The sequence below is a fragment of the Calliphora vicina genome, chromosome 3 (assembly GCF_958450345.1).
Source record: "Calliphora vicina chromosome 3, idCalVici1.1, whole genome shotgun sequence".
Taxonomy (NCBI): domain Eukaryota; kingdom Metazoa; phylum Arthropoda; class Insecta; order Diptera; family Calliphoridae; genus Calliphora; species Calliphora vicina.
In genome coordinates, this window is record NC_088782.1 from 26,477,270 (window position 1) to 26,500,628 (window position 23,359).

Here is a 23,359-nt window from a genome sequence, read left to right on the forward strand (position 1 = left end):
ACTGTCCATTAAACGGTGTATATTTTATAAGTAGAGACTTAATGGAAAAAAACTGATTACAGACTTTTATCTTTCCTGATGGCATTTTAACTCGAATGATTTTTTTTTTTGCTGCGAAAATGTCGAATTTTGTGCCAACAAAGCGTCATATGCGGGAAGTTTCGCTTTATTTCTTTAAATTGAAAAAAGTGCCGCTCTCAACATACGAGAGCTGGTTTGTGCGGTTCAGAAGTGTTCATTTTGACACGGATGACAAAGATCGCCCAGGCCAGCAAACAAATGCTGAAGACCATGAATGGAAGGCTTTACTCCATGAAGATTGTTTTCAAAATAAACAAGAGCTGGCAAAATCTCTGGGAGCTATTCAAGCAGCAATTTCAAAACGTTTGCGAGCAGCAGGATTTATCCAATAGCAGGGAAATTGGGTACCATAGGAATAGAAGACGAGAAGTCTTAAAAGACGATTTTGTATGTCTAAAATGCTGCTTGAAATCTATAAAAGAAAATTAATTTTTGCACCGAATCATTACTTCCACTGGAAAATGGATCCATTACGATAACCTGAAGCATAAGAGATCGTATGTGAAGCCAGGTCAACCATCCGAATCGACCCCAAAGCCAAATATCCATGGCGCTAAGGTAATGCTCTGTATTTGGTGGGACCAAAAGGGTCCTATCTAGGGAACCTGTACCGAATGCAACTGATTCGGTTGAAGAGATCATTGGCCGTAAAACGTTTTGCTTTACTTCTTCAATTTGCTGAAGCTCACCGATTCCTCACTGAAGCTTATGGTGAATGTGTTTCATCGGCTTCAACATGCGACAGATCGTGGTGCGGTTCAGAAGTGTTAATTTTGACACGGAAGACAAAGATCGCCCAGGCCAGCCAAAAAAGTTTAAAGACCAGGAATTGAAGGCAATACTCCATGAAGATTATTGTAAAACTCAACAAGAGCTTGCAAAATTAAGCAGCAATTTTAAAAAGTTTCCAAGGAGCAAGATTCGTCCAAAAGCAGGGAAATTGGGTACCATTGAAGTGGAGAGACCTTGAAAAACAATTTTGCATGTCGGAAATAATGCTTGAAAATCATTTTTACACCGAATCATTATTTGTGATGAGAAATGGATCCACTACAATAACCCTATGCGTAAGAGATCGTACGTGAAGCCCAGCTAACCAGTCGAATCTACACCAAAGTCAAATAACCATGGCGCTAGGATAATACTCTGTATTTGGTGGGACTTATCTTATCTATTATGAGCTGCTGAAACCTGGTCAGACCATCACAGGGAAACTTTACCAAACACGATCGTTTGAAGCGATTGTTGGACGAAAAGCTGACAACAATCGGCCACATGTTTCAATACCTATTAAAAACTATTTAGAATGAAGTGGTTAGTGGTCCAGATCTTGCATGGTCCGACTACTATTTGGTTCGATCGAAGGAGAACGCTTTCTCTGGGATACGCTTCATTTTGGAACAGAGTATCCGATATTGGCTTGATTCGTTGTTGGCTTCATAAGATGAGCAGTACTTTTGGCTCGGAATCCATATGTTGCCAGGAAGATGGGAAAAAGGTCATAGCTAACCATGGCCAATACTTTGAATTAATTTATATTGTACAAATGTTTCAAAAAAAGAGCTAAAAATTTGGAAAAATCCCGCATTTTTAAGTCATATACCCAATAACTAATTAATAATTAGGTCACACTGAAGCCCTTATCAGTAGAAACAGAATGTGTTTATGTAAATGGCTACACAGAGAAAACAAACTTGTAGTAGCAACCGAATTTATAGCACACATAGAATGTTTTCGGTTCTATCAACAGAAAGTTAGTAGATAACGAATAATTGCAGTTAAAGCAACCAAACTTTTGTAAAATTTGGTCACTAAGGCAGAATCATTCGATTGTCAACTAATTCGATTGTCATCACGAATCTGTGTAGAAAATACGCAGTTATAAAGCAGATAAATAAGACATTATACAACTACTTCTAAGTAATTCAAACGATATGTAGTAGTCATTGAAAAGTATATTATGCAGTCCTTGCTGGAATAGTTTTCAAACTTTAAAAATGTATATAAAACACCACATTTCCCTTTTGAAAACGGTAAAAAGGTGTTTGTTTTCTTTTTTCAAATCTTTTTAATTGACACAACCATTATTAATTTATGAACACACACATTTTCTTTTCACAAACTATAAAGAAAAACTTTAACATCAGATATAAATAAAGCAGATACCCAACAAAAAGTAAACTGGAAAAAAGAGACAGAAGGAAAAGAGGTAAAACATTTTGTCAAAAATATACTTTGTAACTACAACAAAACTTAATGGAGTTTTATTTTCTATTTATCAGCAACAACATCAACATCATCTTCATCAACACGCTGATACTAATGGCAGTAGAAATAATAACAACTACAACAGCAACAACAACAGCATTAGAAGAGGCAACAGAAAACTGCAAATGTCAACTAATCGATTTGACACATTTCATATGGTTATGTTTAAGAGGGGTTTTAAAGCTAATAACCCAGCAAACATAAATTCTATAAATTTAATACTTAGCAAAAGCTAAGTAAAAAAGATAATTTTGAGGTATAAATTTTCATTATTTTTTAAAAAGTTGTCTTTTCTTCAGTTTAAAATGTTTGCTGGTTTATATGTATGCATGTTTATGAGCGTGTGTATGTGTGTACCTGTCTGTCTATATGTGGTAATTAAACTTTAAGCCGAATATATGTATTTAAATGTTAGTGTGTGTGTGTTTATGCCGCACAACTTTTATCCACCCTGCAGTTTTAAAAGTAGCAATTGCCACTAGTTTTTATTTCTAGACCTAAGTAATGTACGTGGTGTCAATCTTTAAGATTTTTCGATTTTCCGAAATAATGGCGATAGTAAGCCGAATTTCGTTTTATCCTAAAAGGAATTTATTGACAAAATGTCTGGATTCTTTTAGTTAATATCAATGTTAAATAAATTTCCATTTCTTCCACATTATTCTGTATAGTGTCACAATGACATATGCATGTTTCATACATCTGTCAAAAGCATTACATGTAAATTTCTAGGTAACTATTGAGGTAACTAGTGATGGTTTTTTTGTGGAACTAGTTCTATGAACTGCTGGGCAACTAACCATACTTTTTCAAACATATACAGCACACACAACTAAACATATTATTAGTATGTGACATCATCCACAAAAAAAAAACAATGTTTTTGCTACTATGGGCTTGTTTTGTTGTAACCACAAAGAAGCAAAAAAAAAACACACACACACTTCCAACAAACATATAACGAAAACCTGCAAAAGGTGTGAGAAGTTTGTTATTCTAGACAGGTTGATCGTTTGTTACGGTGCAAACAAGTAACGGAGCTGACAAGGAAAGTATCCCAAATTACCTAAACACAAATCACATAAACACAGCCACACTAACTAATGCACATTACTGAAAAGAACTTAGACTAATTGTGGAAGGGCAACAATTTATATCTACAACTTTTTGAAGACTTAAATAATGACAGCATTAATAAAAATGTGTAAGTAGCAGTTCAAAATTTGTCATAATTGGCACTGTATATTATTGTTTGAAATTATAGTTTATTTCTGATCAACATTATAAACCTGCCAATGCACCCGGTCTCACAGACCGGGTGTTTCGATAGCAGCCATATTGTTAAAGCTACATCCGTCGAATTGGCTGCCATTTATTCAGTTTGTTTTGCCAAATCACCAAGGACGGATATAGCGTTCGACAACACGTGAAATGATAAAACAGTTTTATCAAAATGGTCCCTGGAGCATTTGGAAACTGACCCTAATTTCCATAAAAAAATCATCTTGAGCGCTGAGGCCCATTTCTGGATGAATGGACACGTCAAAAAACAAAACGGTCGAATGAGATCCAAGAGTGTCCAATGCATCCCGAAAAAGTCACTTTTTGGTGTGGATTTTGGGCAGGCGTCTATATCGGTCCATATTTCTTTGAGAACGTCGTTGGTCAGGCTATCACCGTCAACGGCAAGCGGTATAGCTCGATAATTATATGGATATCATGACCGACAGTATGTAATCAACTTCCCGAAGACCGTGAATAACTTAATTACATGATTGATACATCAATCAATCAATCAATCAATTAATCAATCAGGAAAATAGCCCAGATATAAGCAAAAAATCACAACTACCTCCTATTTTTTACCTATTTTTGATCTATAATTGGATTAGAAAATCATTAACATAGATAATATGGATATCTAATGATAGACATTTCAAAGATCTCTCAAACGACTTATATAACGCCACAGAAATACGGATCGACAATTGTTTTCACCAAAAAAAATTTTACCCAAACAAAATTATTTTCTTACTACAATAATTTTTTTTTCATCAAAAAAATTAGTTTTCAAAAAAACCGTTTATTTTCACAAAAAAATGTTTTTAACAAAATTTTGTGACCAAAATTTTTATACCCTACACTACCATAGTGCGGAGGGTATAATGCGTTTGTGCAGATGTTTGTAACGCCCAAAAATATTGGTCTAACACCCACCTTAAAGTATACCGATCGGCTTAGAATCAATTTCTGAGTCGATTAAACGATGCCGTCCATCCGTCTGGCTGGTCGGCTGGCTGGCTGTCCATGTAAACCTTGTGCGCAGAGTACAGGTCGCAATTTTGAAGATATTTCGATCAAATTTGGTACATATTATATTTTCGGCACAAGGACCAAGCATATTGAAACTGGCTGAAATCGGTCCATTATTTCACCTAGCCCCCATACAAATGTCCGTCCGAAATAGGACTTTATCGGTCATAAATGTTTAATTTATATATGTATCTCCACTGATTCCGCTCCAAATAAGTTTCATATATACAAAATTCATGTCACCAAATTTTGTTACGATCCGTCCATAATTAGTCATAGCTCCCATATAGACCCGCTTCCGAAAATCACTTAAACGTGCATAAATCGCTTATATATGTTGGTATACACAAAAAATTCAACATAGTTAACTTTCATATAGACATAAATCACACAACCCAATTTCATGGTGATCGGTCCATAATTGGTCATAGCTCCCATATAAGGCCCACTTCCGAAAATCACTCAAAAATATAAATTATTGAAATTTTAAAAGAAACATTTTTTTGCTCTTTTACTTACGACCACACTTTCTTACTTGTTTTATTTTTTTTTTATAAGAAAACAATTTAAAAAATTTTGTTACAGTGTAGCTGGAAACAAAAAATCAAAGCATCTTTTCTATGCTCCAATTTGTTCTGAATTAGTTTATAAGGGAATTTATTGACCCGCTTTTGGTATGGTAATTATTGCTTTTGCTATGGTAATATGGTAAAATATAAAGCATTCCATTTCTGAGATTTTTGAAAAATTGTTTGGGAATTGCTGCATTTTCAGTAAAAAATTGGAAATTGTAATTGTCCAGTATAGCATTATGAACTAAAAATTCGATTAACTGTAAAATTTCATTAAAAAACATATATACATAAATATTATATCGCGTAATAAAATATGTTTATATGCACAAAAACTCATCTGAAAACATTTGGCCTGGTTTTTGCAAAAACTCTTTCATACATTTTCTAATTATTAAAAATTTTATATCTTTCTGAAAAGATGACACAATTTCCTACACTTTGCTATACATCTCTTGCAAAGAAGTTTTATTAAAATATGACTGGCACACCTTCTCTTGCTTTTAACCAAATTTTGTATGTAAATTTTTTATACTTTTTTTAAACAAATAAGTGTTTTTTTTTAGTTAAAAGACATATTTCATAATTAGCATGTTTACCGTAAATTGCTAATGGGATGCTAAAACAATTTTTGTATATGAAATTGGCTAAACATTTAAAAAAAATCTGGAAATATTTGAAAATAAACAGAATACGGATTTATTATTTCAGAAAAACCAACAATTAGCAAGAGCCTTACAATGCATTAGAATATTTGAATATTTTAAACTATAAAAATGTTAAACAAATCAAACGATTTTAATGTATTTTTAATCATTAGAACTTAGAATTCAGATACAGAAACACAACAAAAAATTTATTTTAAACATTTATATGAAAATCTTTCAGTTTTCCAATAATTTTTTAATAATTTTAAAATAGTTTTCAGTTTGTGTTTCTGTATTAAAGGGTTTGTATTCGTAATAATAAAAATAATAAAAAATTGCATAATTTGCCACGCTTAGCAACAACTAATTATGGAAACTTTGTTTACAAATAACTTTAAAATTTCGGAATTTCCCACATTATAAGAAATTCAATAAATTACAATAACAAAATGCATACATAAGTAGCAATATATGGAAACAAATTCAATGAATTAATGCACAAGCACATTCTAAATACAATTAATTGTATACTTAGTCTTAGATATAAATTAACAATTTCAACTAAAACAAAATTATTGCAATTTTTACAATAACGGATAAAATAAAACACTGGCCAACAGGTTTTTTCATTTAACTGTATTTGAGACGCCATTATTGTGAATGAATGACTAATAGTTTGAATTAGACTAATCACTATGATAGGTTGGAATTATATATTGATTTTATAACTCCATTTGTTAATAATATGTGAAATTTTGTTCACATGAAAGATAAATTTCCCTCGAAGGGACAATTGCTATAGTGATATACCGATGAACTTTTCATTCACAATAGTGAATAGTGTTCGTAACAGCTGTTTATTGTTTACAAAATTCCATCAAAAAATTTTATAACAAGGGTGATTTTTTAACGTGAAAAAAGTTGATGAACGAAAAAAGGAAAAGACAAAATATTTCATGTGAAATATTGAATCACGATAGGGTGATTAAGCAGATTTGCATTATTACAAACACTTGTTTATAAACGTTTACCTATTCCGAATTTGAGAACAAAAACGTTTTCATTGACAAGAATTTCAAATTTCAAGAAGCTCTCTAAATTATACAGATACTAAAGATCTACGTTTCCATCAAAGGATCGAGAGAATTAATTATTAATTCATAGGCTTAATTCCGTACTATTTACTTCAAATGTATTGAATTTATTCCTCTAAGAATTCATGAGTTATAGAATTAATTCCTTATTGAAACATTCAAGTTTTTAAAATTAAATTCCATTACAAAATAGCTTAAATTTTATAGAATAAAGAATTCATTACGAATTAATTCATAGGCTTAATTTCTTAATACTTCAAATGTATTGAACTCAAACCTTTAAGAATTCATTTAATTTTTCTTTTATTAAAATCCATTACAAAATAGCTAAAATTTTATATCAAATCTTTTACAAACAGTCTTTAGAAACATTTTTTCAATTCATTTTGTAAATTATTAAAAATATAAATATCTTCATACATTTTGGATTAGATTTGAATTTACACAAATTTAACCATTTCTGAATTATTTCAACAATGAATGAATTCTATTCAACAGCCTTTGAATTAAGCTAAAGAATGTGTTATGTTGACAATGGTTTTATAAGTGAATTTTTAATTCTGAATTAAGGTTTAGTGACTTAAGCATAAATTAAGTTTATTAATTAATTTTAAATTCTGGTCTCCATGCTTACAAAGTTCAATTGAAAGAATAAACATCATGAACAGCGATATAGTTCGTTGAATTGAATATTGAACATTAACAAGTGGATGCTGGTTTTTAAAGCGAAATCATTTTAAACGATGAAGCACATTTTGACCTTGATGGGTTTGTTAATTCTCAAAATTGTCGCATTTAGTGTTTTGAGAACTAGCAAGTGATTGTCGAAATATAAAAACATATTGGATGTATGATTTCATGATTTAAAATAGATGGAGTATTTTTAACGTGAATGTGTTACATCGGTTTCAACGTGTGGCAGAGTTTGTGCGGTTAAGAAGTGGTGAAAATATTTGAAGACCAAGAATTGGAGGCATTACTCAATGAAGATTGTTGTAAAACTTAACAAGTGCTTGTAAAATCATTGGGAGCTACTCAAGCAGCAATTTCAAAACGTTTGTGGATAGCAGGATTTTGCATGTCCGAAATGATTTTGCATGTCCGAAATGATGCTTGAAAGCTTTAAATGAAAATAATTTTTGCACCGAATCATTACAATAACCCAAAGCGTAAGAATAGTATGTGAATCGCGGACAACCAGCCGAATCGACACCAAACTCATGGATCTAAAGTAATTCTCCGTATTTGGAGCCCTATTTATTATGAGCTGCTAAAATCTGACCAGACCATCATAGGGAACCTGTACCGAACGCAACTGATTCGTTTGAAGTGAGCATTGGCCGAAAAACCACCAGAATATGCGGTCAGACATGAAACCGTTATATTACGTCATGACAACGCTCGGCAATATCTGCAATTATTAGTGAAGTGGTTGGGAAGTTTTACATCACCCGCTTTATAGTGCAGAACATGCCCCGTCCGACTACTGTTTGCTACGATCGATGCAGAACGCTCTCTCTGGAATACGGTTCACGTCAGAACAGAGTCTCCGAAATTAGCTTGTTTCGTTCATGGCCTCCGAAGTTTTTTGGCTCGGAATCCATATGTTGCCAGAAAGATGGGAAAATGTCATAGCTAACAATGGCCAATACTTGATTAAATTTATATAAATGTTTCAAAATAAAAGCAAAAAAAAAATTAAAAAATCCCGCATCTTTAATTCATACATCCAATACATTCACAATGTGTCGCTGTTTGATGTGGATTTTGGGCTGATACTTCTTGGATTGGACGATACTTCTTCTAAAGTTAATTTAACTGGGAATTTTAAAGCTTCATCAATGAAATTCAGACACATTTATACAAAATGATCGAAATCGATTGAAAAATGTCGGCAAAATAGTGCGCATTTGTCAGAAAATGCATCGTGTGCATTTTATGATTCATTAAATTTAAAGTTGGTTTAAATATATTTTCCCAAGACGAGATAATCTGCAGACCCACATGTTGCATTTGTGTATCTCATATTGTCATGAGAATTTTGTTATAGAAAATTTGCAAATTCATCCTATAGCTGGTTGAGATATAAGCAAAAACCCTCCAATAAAAATATTTATCAGCGACTTCTACTTTATGGAGCTTTTCCAATGATGTATAACTCAATATAGAACCTTGGATAGACAATATGTCAAAGAAAATTTGAAAATTATTGAAAAAAAAGTTATATAAATAAATTTCTAGATGCAGATAGTGTATAGACAATACATTAAGCTTTAATTTAAAGCATAATGCATTAAACACATTCAAGACAGCAGGCTACCAACTTCAATCTGTCAAAAATAAAATGCACACGTTTATATGAAGATGATTATTTTGACGACAGCACAGCTACACGGCCACACGACAACTCATGCCGATGTAGCCGAATTAGGCTAATTTCTATTTTTGTCAACTACAAAACAGAAATATTATTGCTAATATAAAAAAAAATTTAAATAAAAGTGGTGCTTAAAAAAACATTTTTTTTTAACTTAATTAAGAGAAGTTTCTGATAACCATATTGAAATAAATTAATAACAGGTACATAAATAATTATAACCATATATATATTTTTATTCAAAATAATTATTTCAATCTAAATTACTTTGGAATTTTGTACGGTTATTTTTTATTAAAGTGGCACCACTGAATTATAAATCAGCTGTTTACTTTGTAGCTGTCGTCTTTAAAATAATTCAGTAGCTGCCACCCGACCACAACTGCATCCAGCTGAATTTGCGTTCGTGTAGTCGTGTAGCCTGTTGTCTTGAATGTGTTTAATGCATAATGCGACCTCTCATGTGCTCAAATATTTGCCCAGTATGACACTTTCAAATTAAATAATTCGTTAATATTTCTAAATGAACACTAATTCAGTAACCTTCACTTTATTTGTGAACTCTTCAATCAAAAACATAACGATACAAAACACGTGCTAGATTCTATAAATAGAAATGAATTTAATAAAATCATAATAAAATGTGCTAATTACTTGACCATGAGTGTATAACACATATAAAAAACACTTTATTTTAATGTCAATTTTCGTTAAATTGACATTAAATGTCATTAAGAAACCGGTTGCTATAACAGACTAGACAGACATTTAAACATTTCCAGCTAAACTTTTAAGCGCCACGAGTGAGTGATGTATTTTTTTTACATTATTTTTTTGTCGTCTAGTGTAAAATGATTCAATCATTTTAATTTTAATTGTATTGTATGTTTAAAGAAAACTCATGCACGTACGGACATGCAAAAATAAAATGTGTTTATTTGTTTAAACTAATAAAAATATAAACTCGCAAACATTGTCTTCACATTCACAAGAATCGGCAGCATGTTTTATACTCTACTATAGAAATTCAACTTGTGGTATGAGTATCTACAATATAAACAAGTATCTATATGTATCTGAGTGTAATGTATGTAGAAATGTATCTAATACTAGTACTTGTTGCTTGATATTTAGACAACAACAACTATTTTCTATTAAATTTTATAGGAAAAGTTTGTTTTTTATGAAAAAGTAGAAACAATAACAACAACAACATATTCAAATATTAAGAAATACCGCTTGCAGAGCAGAGCGACAGACAATTGTCACAACAATTGCATAGAGACAAATAAACAAAAAAAAAACTAGAAAAAAAAATAGCTCAAATTGTTACATTATTACAAAATTGAAAGAGAAATATTACAAATTATGATAATTTAAATGCAAATTAAAATAATTTATTAAATTGCTGTTTGAGTTTGACTTTTTTTCTGTTTTACTTGCTTTTTTTTCTGTAGTTTTTTTATTTAAATAAATTTTAACAAAATTAAATTTACAACTAAATTTATTTTTGACGAGTGTCGTCTGATGGCGCATTTTTATGTGCGACTAATAAAGATGTGATGATGATAAAGTGTCAGTTTTTTTTATATTTTTTGTATTTGTGTAAATTTCAAACTTTTCTATAAATATCATTTCATTTAATTATAAATACACTTGCAAACTTTTACATCTATATAAGTAAAATAAACAATTTAATATGTCTATTTTTAGCTTGAGAGAGAGAAAAAAACCGAATATTTTATTTGGAATTTAAGTACATTGATATTTTTTAATAATTAGTATGTAATAAAGTGACAGATCATGAATTAGCGATATTGGAGATTTTATAATTTTAGAATATTGTTTACTATATTCCAAATTTTTAACTTGGAGCTTGTGAAAGAAACGTTCACTCTTCACCCGAGTTAGGTCAAGAGTTTCAGTATGTATTTTTTCATTTATTGATTGAGTCATATTATTTTGAAATATATACATATGGGGGATTTCATGTCAAGTGAACCAACTTTTGAAATCGATGTCTTCCGATCGGGATGAAATTTGCACCAAGGTTAGCTCTATTGGATAGTAACTCAGACACAATTTTTCAACAACATCGGTCGAGAACTCTCTGAGTTATAGGGGGTAAAATTTTGACAATTTGGTCAAACAGGGGTTTTTTCTTATCCATGTAACTTATTACCTATTGTTCTTAGCAAAATGTGTTCCAAATAGTATAGATAGCTATTTCTTCGATCTTTCGAAAAAAAATATTCGAATTTGCAAAAAAAAAGTCAATAATTGAATGTCTTGAGTTACAACATTTTTATTTTAATAGATATCCTACTCACATCTTCCTAAGTGACAAAATAGGTCTTAAAGGAAAAGACCTAAGCTTTCTTTTGAGCAAAAAAATTTTTAAAAAAAAAGTCCCATATTGGAAAAAAATTTCGATTTTGCAAAAAAAAATTAAAAAATTGTATGTCTTGCGTTACAAAATATTTATTTTGATAGATATCCCACTCGCATCCCACTAAGGGACTAAAAATATCTTAAAGGAATGGACCTAGGCTTTCTTTTGAGCAAAAAAAAAAATTAAAAAAGGGCCCATATTGGAAAAAATTTTGATTTTGCAAAAAAAAATTAAAAAATTGTATGTCTTGCGTTACAAAATATTTATTTTGATAGATATCCTACTCGCATCCCACTAAGGGACTAAAAATATCTTAAAGGAATGGACCTAAGCTTTCTTTTGACTACAAAAAAAATTTTAAAAAAAGGGCCCATTTGGAATAAAAATCGTATTTGCAAAAAAAAAAGTCAAAAATTGTAAGTCTTGAGTTAAAAAATATTTATTTTGATAGATATCCCACTCGCATCCCACTAAGCGACCAAAAGGGTCTTCAAGGATAATATCTAAGCTTTTGTTTGACCTAAAAAAAAAGATTAAAAAAGGGTCCATTTTGAAAAAAAAAAGTCAACAAAGTTTTTGATTTTGCAAAAAAAGTCAAAAATTTTATGTTTTGAGTTACAAAATATTTATTTTGATAGATATCCCACTCGCATCCCACTAAGCGACCAAGTAGGTGTTCAAGGAAAATATCTAAACTTTATTTTAAGAAAAAAAAAAAAATAAAAAAAAATAGCGTATTTTAAAAAAAAGTCAAAAAAGTTTTTGATTTCGGAAAAAAAATATTAAAAATTTTTTATTTTTTTTTTTAAATATTTTTTTTTCGAAAGATCGAAGAAATAGCTATCTATACTATTTGGAACACATTTTGCTAAGAACAATAGGTAATAAGTTACATGGATAAGAAAAAACCCCTGTTTGACCAAATTGTCAAAATTTTACCCCCTATAACTCAGAGAGTTCTCGACCGATGTTGTTGAAAAATTGTGTCTGAGTTACTATCCAATAGAGCTAACCTTGGTGCAAATTTCATCCCGATCGGAAGACATCGATTTCAAAAGTTGGTTCACTTGACATGAAATCCCCCATATATTAAAACAAGTAAGAAAGTATGGTCGGTCAAGCCCGACCATATAATACCCTACACTAAGTAAAAGAGCAAAAAAAAAAATGTTTTTTTTTAAATTTCAATAATTTATATTTCTGAGTGATTTTTGGAAGTGGGCCTTATATGGGGGCTATGACCAATTATGGACCGATCACCATGAAATTAGGTCGTGTGATTTATGTCTATATTAAAGTTAACTATGTTGAATTTTGTGTGTTTACCAACATTTTTAAGCGATTTATGCACGTTAAAGTGATTTTCGGAAGCGGGTCTATATGGGAGCTATGACTAATTATGGACGGAGCGTAACAAAATTTGGTGACATGAATTTTGTGTATATAAAACTTATTTGGAGCTGAATTTGTGGAGATACATATACAAATTAAATATTTATGACCGATAAAGTCCAATTTCGGGAGGACATTTGTATGGGGGCTAGGTGAAATAATGGACCGATTTCAGCCAGTTTCAATAGGCTTGGTCCTTGAGCCGAAAAAATAATATATATCAAATTTCATCGAAATATCTTCAAAATTGCGACCTGTACTCTGCGCACAAGGTTTACATGGACAGCCAGCCAGCCGGCCAGACGGACGGACATCGCTTAATCGACTCAGAAAGTGATTCTAAGTCGATCGGTATACTTTAAGGTGGGTGTTAGACTAATATTTTTGGGCGTTACAAACATCTGCACAAACGCATAATACCCTCCCCACTATGGTGGTGTAGGGTATAATTAAGCCACGTTTTTCTCGAAATCGGTGGAACTCAAATGGAAGGTTCGGCTAATTTATAAATATTTCCCAATAAAGGTTCACTATTAGTGGTAAGGGCATATAAAGAGTATTCGAAAATTCATGCAATATGAAAAAAAAACACAAACTGCGAAGCGTTTTGCTTGTCTGCAGTTACACCCAGTCTCTGGCGGGAATCGAACACGCAACCCTCAGATTAATAGTTCAGCACACTATCGACTGGACTATCGGGCCAGCCGCCAATTGTGCAGTAAAATGTTGCCAACAAAAACAGTTTGACAGTTAAGAGTTTAGGGTTTCAAAAATAAGACAGCAATTCCTGAATTCAAGGAGACTGTATTAATTGCTGAAACTAATTAATAGTCAAATGGAAATATCGAAGCCGTACATGAATGTATTGTTAAAAGTCCAGAATGACAACACAGTTCTTCCTGTCTAAATTGGATGATATTGATGTGAAAGATCGTTTGATTTAACGCCATTGAATTTCTTTTTATGGGGTTCTTTACACTCAAAGGTATATGCCAATGCTTTATCAATGAAATTCCGTCACATTTTTGCCAAATGGTGTTGGAAAATTTTGACAAAAGAATGCCATAGTCATTTTATAACTATGTCCGTCATTACGCATTGGCTGTATGACTTAAAAATGCGGGATTTACAATAGGTGGTGTATCTTTTAAACTCGGTTTTTTTTAATAACACTCTGCTACAAAATGACACTTTTTGTCAGAACTTGAAAAGCCACCTAGTGGAGGTTGTAGGCCTAGGTGAGGACATACTAAAACCGTTTTCAATGATTTTGAAACACCCTCAAAATTTTGAGTTATTTTGAAAAAACTGTGATAGGTCGTAGTACTTTAGTACCTCTAACTCACACATTTTCAGACCGATTTCAAAATTTTCAACCATTATGGATAAGATCTATATTCCTAGAAATTCTGTAAGTTTTTTTATAAATAGTTTGGCTTTCTTTTTTATTTTTTTCCTAATTTTTCAAATTCAACAATAGTTATTTTAATTTTTGTCTATGAAACCCTATTTTTAGACAATTTTATGTAGACGAAAACGAGATATTAGTTGTTAAAATCGGTTTATACTTGCAATAGTTATTAAACTTTTTCGAAAAAAAAATCCACAAAATTTACCTTGTAAATTAAAAATTGTAGAAATTTTTTTTTTTTATAGTTTTTTGTTTTTTTTATTCATATGGGCTGGGGGCGAAAATACTAAAAAAGGTGTTAATGAAAAGTTTAATAACTTTTACAATTTTCATCCGATTTGAATAATTAAAACGATGGTTTGTTAAGAACTAATACATTGGTATACATTTTTATAAGGTTCCATATCAAAATAAGCAATGAAAAGCGATTAAATTCAAAAAAGTTGATAAATTTGGTTTTTCTTTTACACTGCAGCCACACGATCAAGTTTTTCTTGATAGTCTTTTACATATACTGTTTGTCAAAATTTATAAAAATTGAAAGCGGTGACGTAGGCAGCACGCAACTTGAAAACAATTTTAGTACAAATTGGACATAAAAATGTAATCAGCTGTTTTCTTGAATGAAAAATTGAACACCAACTTGAATGTGAAATTGAATGCAAGTTCGTTTCAATTCTTAAAAGTGTGAGTGTATTAGTAAAAAAGTGTGATTGTATTAAAACTTGAAAGGCAAAACTTGATCGTGTAACCCCCAAGTTAGATATTCTTAACAAAAACAATACTTATAACTAACAAATGTATCAAAAATGCATGTCATTTTAAAGCGTAATCAGTTTTCTTTTTAACCCCGTTTAAGGATTTAAAGTCGGACAGAGACTGACTGAGATACAGATCGATAAGTTCACGGACATAACTGAAAACGGTTTGTTCAGAATAACTGAACTGAATTTGAGGGTGTTTTGGAAATTTTTTGATACAATTTCTAATGTACTCAGCAAGCCCAAGTTTTTTCCATCGTAGCACCGTGTAATTAATTAATTTATTCTCACTTAGTTATTGAACATTATAGTGTAAACAACAAGTTTTTTTTGCTTCGAAAATGTCGAATATGCGGGAAGTTTTGCGTTACTTCTTTAATTTGAAAAAAGTGAAGCTGAAGCACACCGATTACTCACCGAAGTTTATGGTGAATATGTTTCATAGGTTTCAGAAGTGGTGATTTTGAAACGGAAAACAATGATCGCCAAGGCCAGCCAAAAAGTTTGAAGACCAAGAATTGAAGGCATTAGACCATGAAGATTGTTGGCAAACTCAACAAGAGCTTGCCAAATCATTGGGAGCTACTCAAGCAGCAATTTCAAAATGTTTGCGCTAAGCTAATTCTCTATATTTGGTGGGTCCAAAATGATCCTTTATATTATGAGCTGCTGAAATCTGGTCAGACTATCACATGAATCCTGTACCAAAGACGAAGATTGTTCTCAAACTCATCAAGTGCTTGCAAAATCATTGGGAGCTACTCATGCAGCAATTTCAAAACTTTTGCGAGTAGCAAGATTCATTCAGAAGTAGGGAAATTGGATACTACACGAATTGAATCTTGAGATGAAAAATGGATTCATTACGATAACCCGAAGCGTAAGAGGTCGTACGTGAAGCCCGGGCAACCAGCCGAATCGGCACCAAAGCTAAAATTCACGGCGCTATGGCAATATTCTGTGTTTGGTGGGAGAATAATGGTCCTACCTATTATGAGATGCTGAAATCTGGCCAGACCATCACAGGGAACGTTAACCGAACTGATTCGTTTGAAGCTAGCATTGACCGATATGTGTTCAGACATGCCCAGAATATGCGGTCAGACATGAAACTGTAATATTCCAGCATGACAACACTCTGCCACATGTTGCAATACCTGTTTTGCTTCACCCGATTTATAGACCAGACCGTGTCCCGTCCTACTAATATTTTTTTCGATTAATGAAGAACATTCTCTCTGGGACACGCTTGACATTGGAACAGAGTATCCGATATTGGTTTGATTCGTTCTAGGCCTCAAAAGATGAGCAGTTATTTTGGCTCGAAATCCATATGTTGCCAGAAAGATGGAAAAGGTCAATGGCCAATAATTTGAATAAATTTATACTGTAAAAATGTTTCAAAATAAAAGCTAAAAATTTTAAAAAATCTCGCATTTTTAAGTCATACATCCAACATGTTTGTTCCAAAGGCGAGGGATGATCAGTTTACGTTTTTCACATCGTCTTCGATGAATTTTTTTAACTCCACATTTATAAGCGTTCGTGGTAAGTAGTTGCATCTAATGTTAAAATATTGAGTTTTAGCATTTTATCCCATTACTTGATAATGAAAGATTTGATTGAGTGTGTATCAATGCTTATTTGTATATAATCTTTAAAATTTTTATATTTTTAATAAAAATCATTCACTCAGTTGTTAATCACTCAGTCGATTCGTAAATTATAAATATTTATTTTTTTATTTATTTGTATGAATATTGCTTTTTAATAACAAATTTTTAATTTCAAAGAATTGCGAATAATGATTGAAAATTTAAATTGATTAATCTATAGACATATTTCATTATAATTATAAAAATAATAATAGTAATACTCGTACATTTTTATATATTTTTTCCATTTCATTAAATGTAGCCTGCTACTTGTTCAACAAACTTTTGAAGTTTTCTATAGAAATTCTGTGAAAACATCATGTCTCCTCATCTGAAAGGCAGCAGCAGCAATAAACTACAACAACAATTCTGACAGTTTTATAGACAAATACAGAGGCAACAACAGAAACCCGCAAAAAAAAAAACAAAAAAAACAACCAACAAATGGACAATTTTCCCAGTCAATAAGTCAAGAGTGTCTATACTTTTGTTATGTATATGAAAAATTGTACAATCTACATATTTATACCCTGCAGTTTTTGGTAGAGTCAAATGTACACCTTTTAGACAATATTATTTTGTAATGTAAAGATGATGTAAAGGGCTCCAATTAATATTTCCATTTGGTTCCCAATTTTCCTTTGTAATGCATAAATGAGACAATTGGCTACTTTAGACACCCCAGGTAATCTAGAATAGAGTCAGCCGTAACTTAAGTGTTTTTAGATTTAAATGTACACGTTTTAGATAAGTAAACATAATTGGCGGGCTATTATTATTATCTTTCAGTTCATTTGTACATCTTAATGCATAAATGAGACAATTGGCTACTTTAGTCATCCCAGGTAATCTATATAGAGTCAGTAGTAACTTTAGTTTTAACTATTTTATATTTATCTTTAGAAAGTAGTTATTATTACTCATCAGTAGTAAATAGTTAGCTCATAGTCTCCACATCTGCTGGTTACAGATGTGTAACACATATTTTATATAGTTTGTTTGTAGTATTTAGTTGTAGTAGTCATGCTCAAATATCTGGGCCGGCTTTTTTCTACAACATCATGTTTGCCTCATAATGAGTTATTTTGCATTTTATTTAAATTTTTTATTTTTTATTTTATATTTTTATGTTCATTCTTTGTTTGCACAAAAAAAAACACACACAACAACTTATCATTTTAAATCGTTTTGTTGATAAAAAAAATGTATGTGTACAATAAAATGTAATAAAAAAAATTAAAAAGAAAATATAATATTGTTTACAAAGAACTGCCTTAAACACATAGAGATTTGTGTGCGTGTTATTTACTTAAAGGAATTTGTAGAAACAATTTTTAAAAAGATTTTCAAAGAAAATTATTTGCAATTTTAGAATTTCATTTTAATAGTTTGTTGCAAGTAAGTAGCACTTTGTTGATGCAGCTATCGTGTAAATATGTAGAAAATATATTTTTAAATATACAAAGTTGATTGATTTTTATTGAGGCGGAGTAGTTAATAAATAAATTTAATAATGTATTTCAGGAAATATGTGTTTCTTTAAAAAAAAATTAAATAATAATTGTTTGAGCTAATTTTTTTGAACCCCATCAAAAGTGTCTCAAAAACTGTTTATATGTTGACATTACCAAATAAGAAAAACAAATTTGTTAACAGATTTAAACAAACGAATTAAGAAAGTTGTTTATCTCTTCTTTACAATTATTAAAAACAGACATAGGACCTTTGCACTTTATTGCCTTTTTTGTTGCACAAAAGGTTTGCCCTTTTTCTGCCCTTTTGAATGTAATGTATCACATTAAATATGGAGTAGCTTAACAGGTAAAGAATAGTTTTCTAAAATTGTACAATAATTGGTCAATTCACAAGGTCTCTTATCATGCCATATTGTCATAATGTCCTAATATTTCACAATGGTTTTCAAGCAAAAAATGTTCTAAAATAATACTACTCTGTATGTGTTATCGAAACCAACCAGCAGAGACCTGCGCCGAACGCGTAAGAGTCGGTTAAGCCGAGCTGCCGAGTCGTGATATATTATGACAATATGACTGATAAGAGACCTTGTGAATTTACCTAATATTATTTAAATTATAATATTGACATATTTTCGATATTTTTCCAGATAAAAAAACTAAGACTTGAATCAAGTTAAGTAAATACGATATCAAATTGGACAAAAGTTATATGTTTTGATATTTCACAAAAAACTAAAATCTACAAAAAAGTGTGAATCAACATACCTTTGTAAAGTTAAAAATTACTGTATTTTCAAACTTTGATAGTCGCAAAAGAATAATTGAGCATTGATGTACGTGATACTTAGCTCACTGCACTCCAGTAATCAAGTAGAATTTATATTGTTGACGTATTTCCCTCTTAAAAAGTTTTTAATTTTGTGTTATGAAGGTCTTGAATTAACTGAGCGATACGTAGATATTGACGTCTAATATCAGGTTTGTTTACAACAGCTGACTAATCGAGTGCTTTTGTTGTGTTGCCAAAATCAGCTGTTGTTAGACGATTTGTTAGATATAATAAACTTCATATGACTTTTTAAATCAGTGTTGCTAATTTAGCGCTTCTTCTGCTAGTTTTAACGATTTTTAACACATATAAACGAGTGATTTCATGTCAAGTGAACCAACTTTTGAAATCGCTGTCTTCCGATTGGAATGAACCAAGGTTGTTAGTCTTATTGGATAGTAATTCAGACAAGATCGTTCAAGAAGTCTCTGAGTTAGATGAGTAAAAATTTTACATTTTGGACAAACATATGTTTTTTCTCATCCATGCACAGTGGGGCAGAATCGAATTTTTTTGGAAATAAATCTGGCATTTCTAAACGGCTGGTCCGAAATGGGCCCTACAAATGCTCCAGGGGCGGAGCTATGGGGGTACCTTCGACATGTAAAATTTTTAAACTCGTGCCTTTTTTTGTTTCCCATCCGATTTCAAAGAATTTTATATTTTTGGAAACATGCTTCCGTGTGCTATTTATCTCTTATAATTTCCTAGTTATAGGCATTTCAAAATTGAAATTTTAAAATTTTGCCATACCTTGGTCCGCTCTTTTAAAAATATCGGGCGCACTTTTGGACCGAATGGACTTAAAATTTTTTTGTTAGCTAGACAACTAAATTACCAATAATATTCAAAAGATTTCAGAGCAATATTGATTACGGATCCAAAAATAACCGATTTTCAATTTAAAATAGTATATTTTTGCTGTTTTTTTGGACAAAAAGGTGACTTGACTTAATCCTTTTTTTATTAAAAAACAACTTTCTTTACAATTTTATGTTTTTCTATAAAGTTTCTTTACGGAGAACATTTTGGTATAAAAAACATGTCCTATTTTTGGAACATGTCGGCCCTACGCCCTTTAGAAATTGACCTATTTTTTATCAAAGTTTAAAATTTGGGCCACATGTTCTAAAATCCGAAAGCAGGGATCAGAAAACGGAAAGCAGCTTTGGAAACCCTGATGTGTTTCCTATTTATCCTTAAAGTGTTTTCGCAGCTCCGAAGGAAATGTGGACCCTTTAGGCAAAATTGTAAAAAATACCATTTTTGGGATTTTTGCTCCAATTTTTAGGAATTGCGGGATTCCCTTTGACCTTTTGACAAGTTTTTATACACCTTGTTATTTAGAATGACAAACTTAAAAAACGCTAAAAATGTCATTGAGTTTCGTTAATAAATAAAGATTTTATTATATATTACATATTCATTGAGTTTCTAAAACTAAAATTTATATCAAAATTTTAATAGGATTGCAAATATTAGGAACAATTTGATCCACATTCATTCCGAGCTATATTAAGTTAATTATATAAGTTCATTTTTGGTCTTACAAAACAAATTTTAAGTCAATATCTCAATTATATTCAAAATATGCCACTTTCTAACTCCGTCCTTCTAAAAAATTGCACATTTTCATACTAAAAAATGTGTATAAATTTTCTTAATGTCACTGAGTCAGAACCAGTGACTTGTGTTGAATAAAATATTAAGAAAATTTATACAATTTATACAAAAAATTTCAATTCTAGCCTATCAGGGCACCCAATTTTTGATTAGTTATTGCGTTTGTAACGCATCGAAATATTTGTCGGAGATCCTCTAAAGTATATTATGGGTTCTTATACAATTTTAAGACGATCTAGCTATGTCCCACTGTTTTTTAAAGGATGAATAAATCTCACAAATTGAAATTCTTACTCATGACACTATTATATATTCTGTTTATACTAAATTAGATCATATGTTTATTTGACAAAGATAACAATGTTCAATATTCATAAATTTGTATAGCTTGCTAGCACGGTTTGAGGTTTTTGATTATAATTAGTTGGCATTACTGTTCGAAATATACTTATTTTTACCTATCATGCGACATGTATTTTCAACATGTCATGTGCTGATATCACAAATTAATACAATAATTTCAAACATTTTTGTGTTAATAAATATATACATACGTATGAAATACTAAAATTTAGATAAAAACCTGTGGTATGTGTTGATAATAATCATCCAAGTTTCTTACCTAAAATGAGAAAAATAAATAGAAAAATTAATATAATTTATAACATTTGATTACATAGTTTATATAGAAATTATGATTGTTATTATAAAGGAGAAACATAGGTTATGAAATTTTATGAAACAAGTTTTGAATATAATTAATAGAATTCAAAAACTAATATGTGCAGTGGTGACAATGTACCTAAAAATTAGCTGAAACATGTTTTAGAAAATTAAAAGTACATTTAAAAAGTTTCGGTTTTTTTCGAATTGGTATAATACTGATTTTATGGCCGAATTTTATGATCGGTTCGGTTGCGGCCTTAAAATATAGGTTTCGGCCGGACTCTAATATTTTCCATTACATTTGTAACCTTATAAATATTCCTATAGAAAATTGTAATACTTGGTCATTCACAATAGGTCTCCACTGAAAATTTTCAAAAACAACCTATTAGAGTCTCAAATTGACACAAATTAGTTACTGGCTGTAGACAGAAATCTATAAACAATAAATATTATGCAACACAATAATATAAAACAAAAATTATTTTCAATAAGCCCTAAAGCCCCCAAAAATTCAAGCACTTGAACATTTTGTTGGAATTTGACTTGAATGCAAATATAATTATGTTTTAAACTTGACAAATATTTGAAAAAATTAAATATTTTTCAAACAAAAAACAAATGGCTTGAATTTATGTTTCCTTTTTACTGGAGAATACTATTGAAATAAAGTGTATTGCTTGACACTGGACTGAAGACTTGAATTACACGTGCTTTCAACTTGAATTCCAGTAAAAAAGCTTATTGGGATTTGAACTATTTTCATTAATTTCAAATATATTTATTTTACAAACTTAATAATGAAAATCAATCGTTCATAAAATTCGTATATCGTCACCTAAAATGCAAAATAACGTAACATCGCTTTTCAGAAGTTGATAGGAGAAGCAAAAAACGATATAAAATGACAACTACAATGACTCTAGAAATATATTTTATGAAAAAAAAAATAATTTTTTCAAAGCACACTTTAAGATATGTGGCTTACGTTTTTTTGAATTGTTATTTTCTGAAACAAAAAAACGTATCATCAATATAAATTTTTATGAAAAAATAAAAACTTAAATAGAAATTTTTTTTTTTTATTTTAAATAAAAGCAGTTTATATATGCATTTTTAATTTTATTATGTTTTTTTTATTTTAATTACTAACAACTACTTTTTTAAACTAAAAAAGGTTCTTCATTAAATTTTCATTAAGACTGCAAAAATTATTCAATTGCAACAAATTTATTAAAAACAAGTAAGAAAGTATGGTCGGTCAAGCCCGACCATATAATACCCTACACCAAGTAAATGAGTAAAAATATTTTTCTTTTAAAATATCAATAATTTATATTTTCGAGTGATTTTCAGAAGTGGGCCTTATATGGGAGCTATGACCAATTATGGACCGATCACCATAAAATTAGGTCGTGTGATTTATGTCTATATTAAAGTTAACAATGTTGAATTTTGTGTGTATACCAACATTTTTAAGCGATTTATGCACATTAAAGTGATTTTCGGAAGCGGGTCTATATGGGAGCTATGACTAATTATGGACCGATCGTAACAAAATTTGGTGACATGAATTTTGTATATATAAAACTTATTTGGAGCGAAATTTGTGTAGATACATAGATAAATTAAACGTTTATGACCGATAAAGTCCAATTTCGAGGGGACATTTGTATGGGGGCTAGGTGAAATAATGGACCGATTTCAGCCAGTTTCAATAGGCTTGGTCCTTGGGCCGAAAAAGTAATATGTACCAAATTTGATCAAATATCTTCAAAATTGCGACCTGTACTCTGAGCA

The 23,359-nt window shown here is 30.7% G+C and overlaps 2 protein-coding genes across 7 annotated transcripts in view; both read right to left on the reverse strand.

The window, feature by feature from the left end:
* nSyb (neuronal Synaptobrevin) overlaps nt 1-23,359 on the reverse strand; it is a 311,043-nt gene that overhangs the window by 115,354 nt on the left and 172,330 nt on the right. The window lies entirely within an intron of this gene.
* The window catches only part of shep (alan shepard), a 624,596-nt gene that overhangs the window by 52,584 nt on the left and 548,653 nt on the right, over nt 1-23,359 (reverse strand). Inside the window, exon 3 of one of the 6 annotated variants that reach the window (XM_065504093.1) lies at nt 21,477-21,515. The exons of the other annotated variants lie outside the window; for them this stretch is intronic. Within the exon in view, the coding sequence (XP_065360165.1) occupies nt 21,477-21,515 (39 nt within the window). The remainder of the gene's footprint in view (nt 1-21,476; nt 21,516-23,359) is intronic. 6 annotated transcript variants of the gene reach the window in all.